Source organism: Haemorhous mexicanus, chromosome 21, assembly GCF_027477595.1.
Source record: "Haemorhous mexicanus isolate bHaeMex1 chromosome 21, bHaeMex1.pri, whole genome shotgun sequence".
Lineage (NCBI taxonomy): Eukaryota > Metazoa > Chordata > Aves > Passeriformes > Fringillidae > Haemorhous > Haemorhous mexicanus.
In genome coordinates this window covers 4047551-4058747 of record NC_082361.1, presented here as the reverse complement: position 1 = coordinate 4058747, position 11197 = coordinate 4047551, and the positions used below count along the sequence as shown (strand labels likewise).

Below are 11197 nucleotides of genomic sequence, written 5' to 3'. Positions count from 1 at the left end.
CGAGGACTCAGTCCTGTGTCTCCAAATTACACCCCCTGCCCTGGGATTGGTGGTGAGGGACCTCAGTTCACTTATGGCTCTGGGACTTCATCATTCAGTCACCCTTTCCTTTGGTGTTTCCTCATCCTCTCAATCCTATTGAGTATTTCCAGAGAGGAAATACTGTGGTTGTCAGTGCATACATAAAGACCTTAAATATTCCTTGGGAGAGAGGAGGAGGATGAGCCATCCCTGCTCCTCAGAGCCCTCACCACAGAGCAGCTTGGGGTTAACTCCATTCCCTGAGCAGCATCCAAGCCTCACAGGGAAATGTGAGAGCAGGGAAATCCTTGCAGAGCTTCAGGGGGTCCCTGCAGAGGTGCTGCTGGAGGAGGGATCTCCTGCCTGGGGGTGTTCAGGTGCTCTTCCACCACTGAAGGACTTGCTGTCCGGAGCTGGTGGACACCAAACTTTGTGGGACAATTGGACAAACCAACTACATAATTAACAGCATAACTTATTAAAACTTACAGCACAAGCTCCAGGCTCCCTCTCCACAAAGTGTCTCTGGGAGGCAGGGTGATGGAAGATGTCCATTCCAGACCCGAGCAAAGCTGTGCAATCAGTAAAGTCTGATCCCTGCTGTGTTCCTACCACCTCCTCTTCACCTTGTTTTTCTCATTGCTCAACATTTGTTTTGCCAGAATAAGATGCTAATAAAATCACGCCTAGTTACCAAATTGGTTTTCAAGTGTTGCATTCCAATTATAAAAGCCTAATTCCTCCTTCCACCCACTGAACCTTTTTGGTATTAACAGGCTTTACTATGCAAAGTCATGCAGGGGCTGTTTCGTTTACAGTAATTAAATGAATGTCAATTGTTTTAGTTGTTTCTGAGGGAGAGTTCTACATGAGTATTAGCATGTTCTGCTAACCCTGACGTTCTGCACTTCAGGCCTGCTGCAAACCCTTGGGGGTTGACCACTGACCTGAGACTCCTACCCAGACATGCCAAGTGCATCTCAATGAGACTGAGCTCTTTTTCTCAGTTTCTATGGAACCAGCGGAGCGGAACTAATATAGCATCCGCATACAGATGAAAGAATGAAGAGGAAAAAGGGCTTTACAGCTAAATTAATTAAGCAGATGTACCTGTCTAATTAAAGATGCACTGTCCCTTTTGTACCCTAGCTGCAGTACAAACAGTATTTAAATACACTCTCTCCCCATTTCATCTATCAAAATATTTAGTAGGAACGCTCAGATGAAGGTGATATTAGCAAGATGAGCTTCCCATGTATTATTAATAGAAGGGCTCCCAATTATGCATGAATGCTGCAGCACATCTTCATAGCAATGGCAGAAAACCCAGCTGCCCAAGCAGTCACCAACCAGCACATTTGTAACAGGTAGGGCTGTTAAAGATGTCCTTGGCCAGCTGAACACAAGGGTTTTGGCTGGCCCCTGTGCCTGGGAGCAGCCTCTGCCTCAGCCTGGTGCTACAGGCTGGAATTTCTCAGCTCAAGAGGAACCAGGGACTCAGATTGCTTGGATTTAGCTTTCTTAGGTTTCAAAGATATTTATTCTGAGACTTTCAGAGCTACCCTCAAGGCCAGATAGTCCAATTCCCATCCATCAACAGGCCTCCCCTCCCAAAAGTATTGAAAATCCTGACTTTAAATTCTCACAAAATAACACAATATCCCCATTGCCTCCTGGACAACTGGGTCTTTCCACCTGAAGTCACTATACAGGAGCAAGAAGGAAATTTGGCCCGTACATTTTTCATTTCTCCACATGGATCTAGACACACACTGCCAAAGACAACAACAGAGACCCAAATCTATTGACAGCAATGGGACCAGAGGAGTCACCTAAAGCCAAAATCCTCTTCTCTCTGCCTGCACCTTCCCTGAGGATTTCAGGAGGAACCTGAAGCTCCTTTCCATGCCCTGGCAGGGGGAATTCACAGACACACAGGGGAGAAACATAACAGAGGCATCCAACCCAGTTCTCTACCACAGCACAGATCACTCCCCTTAAAGACGTGCATTTCCCCAGCCAGAGTCTGAGACAGCCAGCAGGCTTTCAGCAGAGATTTTCCAGGTAAAAAGTTTTCATTGCTACCATACCCAGCCAGAGGAGGAAACAAAAAAGAAACTCAGGACACCAACATGCCCAGGCACAGCTCAGGCAGAGCAGCCACAGGCTGGGAGCTGTTACCCCAGGAAAAGAGAATGTAGGGACCCACCTGCTCTGCAGCTCGTTGTGTCCTTGATTGGGTTCTGCAAGTGATGGAGCTGCAACCAGTTTCCCATGGCTCTGGGTATCCTGTCCAGCTGCTCTTTCTGCCCAGCAGAATGGGGATGGCCACTGCATCTGCAGAGGGTTTGTCAGCACTTTTTAACCAATCTGAGTTAACAGGGGAGTTAGAACCTCTGTCCCTGACCTCAAACACTGTGGAGAAAGTTCACTGCAGAGCTGGGAGTTTTGTTTTCCTCTTTGCTTTAGGGTTTGCTTGCAGGGACAGTGCCTGGGTGGCTTTGGTGGAGAATTAAGACACAAACACCTCTAACAGCTTTAATACTCCAAATTGGCTTCATGGGTCTTACACAGTGAAGACAAAACTACTATTCAGAAACAGAAAAAAAAAATTCAAATTAAACATAGGACTTCCTCAGCCACAGTGTTTCCTATCTTGCATCATGAAACAAAAGCCAAAAAACTTCCCCTTGAAACCCAAATTTTTACCCTCTGTACTTCACTCAGCCTTGGTGAGCTTCAGATTTAGCACAGCTTGGCTGAATTCCCCCTCCCTGCTGATGATAACCTGCCACTTCAGCAACCAGACTGCAAATATTGCAGGGAAAATTTAAAAACAACTCTTCCACAAATCTTCCCTTTAAATTATAAACTTCTAATGTTTTTTACATGGAAGGGGCTTAATGATACAGCTTTCTATGAACTCAAAGATAACATAAGGGTCTTGGTCAGCATTGACATAAAAGGCATCTTGGTAAAAGTCCTCCAGGGCCTTGACATTGCTGTAATAGATGTTCAGGCGCTTCTCAATATTCTCCTCCTCGTCCTTGGGGTTCTGCCTGAGCCTGGCCTGGATCTCTGGAGTGGGAGCTGGTCTGAATGTGGTGTGGTATCTGCAGGGGAGAAGAAATGCCACAGTTTCAGCTCAGCCTGAGGACACAGCAGCCACCCCTGCAGGTACTCCATGCTCTCACCTATCACAGTCCCTTGGCCTCTTTCTGCTCCAGGCTGGGGTTTTAAAGCAAAGATTGGAAATCTCAGGGCAGATAATCTGCCATTTCTGCCCTCAAGAATCTTAGATCCTCAAAGGCCAAGGGTTTCTCTGGAGGGGACACTGGTAGTGTTCATCTGCTCCACACAAGGAGAAATTTCTATTACATTACCCAGTGCTCTGGGTTCAGAAGTATTTCTAGATCTTTCACTTGGAATCTTTGATTCCTGTCTTTAAAAAAGGATCTAAAAAAAACCCTAACCTTAAACATAAACACAGCCCTGTGTCCAGCATTGCTGGGACCTGTCACTTAAACTGTGTTTAAGGCTCTCAGGCATTTAATTGCTAACATCTTAATGTAGCAGCAGAAGGTAAAAAGAGGTTAATTCACCTGAGATAGGTTTTGGTTATTTTTGATTTCCCAAATGCCCGAATTTGGCTTGGCTCAATTCACAGTTGTGGCTTCCCTCAGTTACTTCAGCAGGAAAGAGGATTTTCTTCCTCAGAGTCCTGCAGCAGTGCCACAGCCCAGCTCAGCTGACACCAAAGGAATTCTGATGATGTTCCTGCATTGCCAAAGGCTCCCAACAACCTCTCAAAGTTCCTTTGCAATCAAGTGTTTCAATTCCCTGTTAGAATTGGCAATCCTAACTGTGATTAAATATCTCCTCTGCCCTAACACAAAACCAGCTTTTCCCTCTTCCTGAACAGATGAATTTCCTGAAATTTGGGGTATTTTGGGATAGATGCAAAACCAAGGAGAGAGCAGAGTCTGTGTCTTTGCAGAGCTGCACCCAACCATGTGAACACAGAGTTCTTCCACATGGGAATTACTTAGGGTCCAGCTGAAGGCCACCCCCTGCCCTGCAGTGAGAGGGACAGGATTTACACACGCCAAGGATTAGACCCAGCACCTAAAAGAATTCAATTCACGGAGAATTTGTGAGGAATAAACCCCAGAGTGTGAGAGAGGGAAGCGTGTGAAGTGGAGCAGATACTGAACAGCCTAATCCTAATGATAAGAAATGCAAAGATGTGGGAATGATTTGCTTCAGCCTGCTCCTTTCTGCTGAACAACCACATTGCTCATTACTAAAGCAAAGAGAGCAGTTACAGCAAATCACTGCTGCTGTCACAAGTTAATGCTGCACCTCGAGTGAGATGTCTGAATAATCATCCATCACTTTGGGACAAATCCACTCCTTATGGCCTTAATCTTGGAGGGTTCAGGATTTGTCTTTGATGCAATAGGATGCTCTCAGCCTTTAGAAAAGCAAAATAAAGGTTTAAAATTTATGTGTGGGGGATCATAAAGCCAGGCCACAAGTGAAGTTGTGAACACATGCCAACTCCAGCAGGTATTTGGGAAGATCAATTTATTTGTGACTTGTTCCCTGGAAATGAAGGGTGGAGAAGGCAGGAATGCTGAAGGTGACTGGTGAGACAAGGGGTGTGACACCAGTGAGAGGAACCAACCTTACAGTGACACAAATGAGTTTGTTCTACTGAGCAGGAAACACATCAATACCTCCCAGCACACAGGACCATCACAGGAGCCTGGGGAAGTAAAATGCAGCAAGTTTTCCATTTTCCCCAGCTGGGAAGCCTTCAGAATTCCCATGGGAATGTCTGGAAACCATCTGCATTTAGGCCAGGTTTCAGACATCTTCCTTCAGCATTATTTTCCCAACCAACTGAGTTACCATTAAAATGTCAGACCTGAACAATTTGCTGCTGTGGATTTCAGGCACCAGGATTTAAACCCCCCCTGCTCTGAGGAGCTGCTGCAGCAGGAAGGTGGGCTGGTGCTCCAGGAGCTATGAAAGTTTTACCTCTTCTTTTAAGGAATCCCTAAGCAGGAGTAGAGCATTCCTGAGCTCCTTAGATTGCTAAGGAGCCTATTTGGTGCTTTCATCTCCCTGGCAGTGAGGAAAACGTTAGACATGAGGCAGGAGTGCTCACCTCTCCCCCGTGACAGGATCAGTCCTCCGCTGGGACAGGCGCTCCATGATGGACTCGTAGGGCAGGCTGAAGAAGAACACCCTGTGGAGAGCACAATTAAAGGAATTAACACCCTGAGAACAGCACCTGTGTGTGCTGGTGTTCACAGGGGTCCCAGGATGAGGGAAGGGATGAGAATCTTGACTCTATGTTTTATTATTTTATTATATATATTATATTAAAAGAAAAGGATATATTAAAACTTACTAAAAGAATAGATGAAATGGTTTCATCAGAAGGCTAGCAAGGGATAGAAAGGAATGAATAAAAAAAGCTCTTAACTCAGAGAGTCTGAGCCAGCTGAGTGTGATTGGCCATTAATTAGAAACAACCAACATGGACCAATCAAAGATGCACCTGTTGCATTCCACAGCAGCAGACAATCATTGTTTACATTTCCTTTCTGAGGCCTCTCAGCTTCTCAGGAGAGAAATCCTGGCAAAGGGTTTTTTCAGAAAATATCATAGTGACACTTGTGACCTTCAGAGTGGGAGTTAATCCTCACCCAAGAACCGTGGCAATGGCAGTCCCCCCAAACCTGCAGAGTCACAAACGTGAGCACAGGATTTCTGCACAGCCTCTCCTCATGTGTTGCTTGGTCTGCAGGCTCAGCAGGGCAGGAGCTCTCTGGCACAGGGCTGTGTGTGCTGGGTGCTCTGACAGCTCAGGCTGGGGGAGTTGCAGCTGGAGCCTCTCTCAGTCTGTCCCAGCCTGCTCACCACCCCAGCACTGCCCTCTGAACTACTCCAGACCCACTTCCCAACCCAGCCAGCAGACAGAATCACAATGGCATGACCCCAAAGGTAAATAAAAACCTCTGCTGTTCCTGTCAAGAACAGAGAAAGAGCTTGTCTGCCAGAATTCTGCACTTCTCCAGAGCCCATGAGAGGGATTTTCCTGCTGCTCTTTCAGTCCACTTCCACTCCTTTTGCCCCTGTCTCCCCCCAGAGTGAATCCTCTGCTCTCCCACTGCTGCCCTGCACCCTTCAGAGCAGGATGAGTGCTAGGACAGAGCACAAGCCCCCTGATGCTGCTGACAGTTCCCTGTCCCTTCCAGCAGCACTGCCAGGGCACGGGGAGCAGCTCAGCACAGCTGGGCCTTGCTGGTGACACTGCTAAAAGGAAATATTAATGCTGAATGCTTCATTTGAAGATCAGAATCTGCAATTCCCATCGAGCAGCCCCATGGTGTCACTGGGCTGGGTCCCACACCAGGAACAGCTTTTCACCCCTGGGGGCTGGAGCAGGACCTGCCAACCCATTTCACAGGGGCAACACAAACTCCCTGACGTGGATGAAGGATGCAGAACCAGAAAACAACAAGCTCCACATGCACCCAGACACATCCCACTGCTGCATATAAACTGCTGTGCCCATCCCACATGGATTCCTTGTCTATTTGGTTCTTTATAGTGCTCCTGTTAATTTTATATTTGTGCTCCAAAACTCCTCAGCAGAAAATTTTTGACAAAGTGCAGACATGAATCCCCTGTCCCCCAGCTACTGGAGACTGGGGCAGATCTGCACAAAGATCACATTTAACAATTAGCTCAGAACAAAATAAAAAATAAGGCTCCTTTGAACCTATGAATATCATTTTTCCCAGTGAAGCACAAGCTGAAGGCTGTAAATACATCTTTCTTTACAACACACCTTCTCCTGCTGCTGCCTTCAAGGCCAGGCTTCCTGTTTTCATTTTTGTCTGCTTCTCACAGGAGATACTGCGTGGTTTAGACATTCACCAAAGGAACATTTTACACTGACTGGGTGGGATCAGACCAGATGAAAGGCTGAGCTTTACCTTGGCATGCACATAGCAGATTACTAGAATCCTTTGTAGGATTTAAAGTTATGAAAATCATCTCTCTTTTCAAATGTTTACAGATAATGACTTCTATTCACACTGTGGTAACAAAATAACAGCCAGGAATAAAACATTCAAGATCTTGGAGATTCCAAAGACAGGAAAAGAACAACAGTTTCAACACTCTTTTATCCCTTACACTCTTAACATTTTGTTTTTCTTTGTTTCTGTTGCCCAACAATGGCACAAAAACGTGATTGTCACAACAGGTAACATCTGATGATGTGTCTCAAGATGAATATTCTAGTAGAGAGGAACAACATTTATACAGTCATGATAATTGATAGAGCTTCCTATTATATCCTGAGCTAAACAAACCCACTGAAGGATTATAACCTGGCATATCAAGAAAGCTTGTCGTAATTCATAGTTAGGAACACAAAAAGTATTATGGGATTTGAAACAGAAGAGCCTAAAAAACTCCACTTAAAAAGCTGCCAACAAAATGAACTCTGAAAGCCTTGTCTGAGACTCCCTTCTTTTCCAAACAAGATGCTGCTTATTATCCAGCCTGGTGTCACCATTAAAGAGGAGTTAGGGGAGATGTGGGAGGGTGCAGACATCCCTGCCAACATGGATTTTTTTTTCCCCCACATGCATTGGGAAACAGCACACACAGAATTCACTGAGCAGCAGCACAAACTCCCAGTCCAAGGGTCCTTCCAGTGCAAGGTGGGATGCCTCACCCTGCCACTCCACACATCTCCCACAGATGAGAGAAAACAACACTCCCCAAGGCTGTCAGCTTAAAATCGTTCAGAAGCAGGGGAAAAAAAAAGATGAAGGGGAAAAGCACTGACAGAACTACAGTCTAGACTTAAAATACTCCCAATTAGAAAGCTTTATTACCATTTGGAAGGAGACACATACCCCACACAGTCTATTAGGCAGCCCCAGGAGGTTTACTCACAGGAGTAAAGCCTATTTCCATGGATGCAGGCTGGGAAGTGTGAGCCTTGGCTACCTGATCCATCTCCTGCAGCTCCTCAAGGAGCTTGTGAGCAACATTTGGCCTCTGTCCCTTGCTCAGGCTCCTGTGACTCTGCTCACATAACAAAGCTGACCCTCCAACTGCCCAGGTAACACATCTGATGGATTTCTCTTGGAAATCCTCATAACACAGAGGGCTGCACCTGTGACCTTGATCCAGCAGCAAGTGGAACAAATCCCTGCAAGTTCTGGGTTCCTCTCCAAGCAGAGCTTGGCCCCTTGCACACAGCAGGTGTGGTTTCCTCACATAAATGCATCCCCTGCAAAGCTCACTTTAGGAATCAGCCAGGCTTTGGATGCTGTAATGTCACAGCTCCTATCAAGGGGAAATATGAAACAGATGTCATCAGAACTGGTAGACAGGGAGGAGAGGAAACACAGCCTGATATCAAAGGACACGACATTACCCTGCTGGATTAGCATCCAGCACAGCTGCAGCAGGGGAGTGGTGTCACTCAGCACCGAGGGGAGGGGAGGGCTGGCCACAGGGCCACCAGGAATCCTCACTCCTGTGCCACAGGGCCAGAATCCACCTGTGGGCAACCAAAAATCGCTGGCATCCAGCTGGAGACTGTGGGGGAAACTTGGTGCAGCCCCTGAGGTCTCTGAGGATAAATGTCCCCCCTGACTCCCAGTGAGTGAAACCAGAGATTCCTAAGCACAGCTCTGTCCTCTCTCCTTTGTTCCATCTCCCAGGAGAGGGACATGTGGGAAAAGGTCCAGTCCTGTCAGCTTTTATAGATGATAAAACCGTGAACACAAATGTTAAAAGGCACAAAAAAATCTGTGTGTCAGAATCCTGCTCTTCCTCACTGTACTTGACATCATTTATCTAATCTAGTGCAGCTTCCAGATACATTAGAGAGATTAAATTCCAACAAATTAATAATGATGATGACACCTTCACTGTGTACCCAGTCAAATGAGAACTTGCTGCCTTTGGATGGTGATGAAATGTATTCCAGCCCTAGCAGCTGGAATGTAACTCTGTTTTCCTAGCAGCCATCTGGCATTCCAGAAGAGTATTCCAGCCACTTCTGGCTATTCAGGCAGTGTCATCTCAGAGCCTGGAGGTCATCAAGGCATCCTGATGCTTCCCCTGGAAAATGGGGGAGGAGAGGGGAGAGCAGGGGTGGCAGAGGTGTTATTTCACCCCGATTGTGAGACAGGATTTTTGGAAAAACGTGTCCCAGCCACACCATAAGTGAAGGATTTGTGACCTACACAGCAGCATTCAGCTAATCCTGAGCTACATTTGTTCCAGATGGCAACCAACCCACTTAATCCAAGTTATTAACAACTGGCAGTGCTCAGTGCTGTCCTCACAAGAATTTATTTGGTGGTGGTTTTCCTGCTTTCTGGATGGAACCACACTGGCTTCCAGCCCTGGAGGGGAAACTTTTGGAGTGCTGCTGTAAGAGAAGCAGGTGTGCCTGAATCCTGGAGTCCTGTGCTAGGGAATAAGGAATGCTCCTGCTAAGGACAGCCCCTTTCCAGGATGGCTCCACTGCCCTGCCAGCTGCCTTCACATCTCCAGAGAGCTGCAGCTCTGCCTGGCAGCCAGGTCCTGGCATTTAAGCACAGCTGCTTCATGAGGCTGACCTAGATGGAGCCAGATGTTGGCTGTTCTAGACCTGAGCTGTTTACTTAGGTCACATTCTCATCCTTGGCATTTCCCATTGTGACACTGGGGGAGTGGAGCCCAAAGCCAAACCCTTTTTACAGAACTATTGTCTGTGAAATCAGATCATACCAGGAAATCAAATCCATACCTTGTTTTCATTTAAGGCTGTAAAGACATCACAACAGAACATCTGAGACAGGATCCTGATCCCTACCTGGCTTTTAAAAACAGAGACTACTGACTTACTTCTGGCTATACCAGGGCCAGGTCAAGCTCTGCAACAAGTTAGGATGCTTAAATTGAAACAAAAATACACCACCAGCCAATACTGGGCCACTTTTAATGCAGCTTTTAAACTTTTGAGTTGAAGCTGCAACTTTAAAAATAGTAAGTTATTAATCTTCCCCTTATTTTCTTGACTCCTATATATCTTCTCTGTCTCAGGCAGGTACCAGCTGCCATATTCCCATTCTTCATGCTCTGCACTCTGCAAAAAAAAAGAGGCCCCTGCTGGCCAATTCTTGTTTAAAATTGTGCATAATTGATAGTGGCAAATCTACCCCAGCTGTGTCTAAAACCTCTCCAGGGGCAAGAAAAACACTCTCTGTGACTGTCATTAAGTACTAAATTAGCAAGTGCTCCTGGCAGTTTACCACGTACCACATCAGTCTGCTTTAAGAAAAAAAGAAAAAAAGAAAAAAAAGTGAAGATCAGATGCCTGTGTGATGTCAAAGTTACAGCAAACTTTGCTGGCAGAACTTTGACAGACCCTCAGCTAAACAGAGCAGAAAGAACAGGAAGGAGAGAGTGAAAGAAAGAGAGAGGAAGAGACAAAAAATTATCTCCTTTTCCAGGCAGACAAATAGAAAATGTCAAAGTCAAGGCTACAGATAATTGTGCCTTTCATGAGAACATCTTACTCCAAATGGAGATATCAACAGTGCTCCTGATGCTGTGGAACAATTCCCCATGGAAAACAGCTCTCCTGGAGGATGCTGTTCTGGCAGTGCAATGGCCACAAGTTCTGTAACTGAAATATAAAGGTGAGAAAGAGCTGAGGTTGAAGTGTGAGGATGCAGAAGGTCCTAAAAGGCCACCACAGGTACAATCCTTGGGAGATCCCTGGCACAAACACAAACTCCTCCCTTTGGTTCACAAAGCAGCCAAAGCAGGTGGGGAAGGAAATCACAGAGTTCTCAGAAATGCATGGAAAAGCCTTGGAGGCATCATGGAATGATGGCAGAGGGACAAAACCATCTCTGGAAACTGTCCTGGATCTGGGTGAACTCTAGGACTCTCATTGTTAACACTGACCATGTTATTAGCTTTTAAAAATTTCAAAAATGCACAAATCTGTACAAACTTCTGGATTTTACAAGCAGAAAGGAGCTGGATGGCAGCTGTGGTCAGGGTTCAAAAATTATCAGCATTGCAAAAAGGTCTTTTCCTTGGGTAGCACCAGTGAGTGATCACAACAACAGGACAA

General features: G+C 46.1%; 1 protein-coding gene across 2 annotated transcripts in view; it reads right to left on the bottom strand.

Annotated features, from left to right (window-relative positions):
* Nucleotides 1-1244: 1244 nt before the first annotated feature.
* AK8 (adenylate kinase 8) overlaps nt 1245-11197 on the bottom strand; it is a 67817-nt gene continuing 57864 nt past the window's right edge. Inside the window, exons 12-13 of one of the 2 annotated variants that reach the window (XM_059865250.1) lie at nt 5195-5275; nt 1245-3134 (exon numbers count right to left, since the gene is read on the bottom strand). In XM_059865250.1, coding sequence (XP_059721233.1) covers nt 2897-3134; nt 5195-5275 — 319 coding nt within the window. In that variant the 3' untranslated portion in view covers nt 1245-2896. The remainder of the gene's footprint in view (nt 3135-5194; nt 5276-11197) is intronic. The other variant, XM_059865251.1, reaches the window with a different exon arrangement.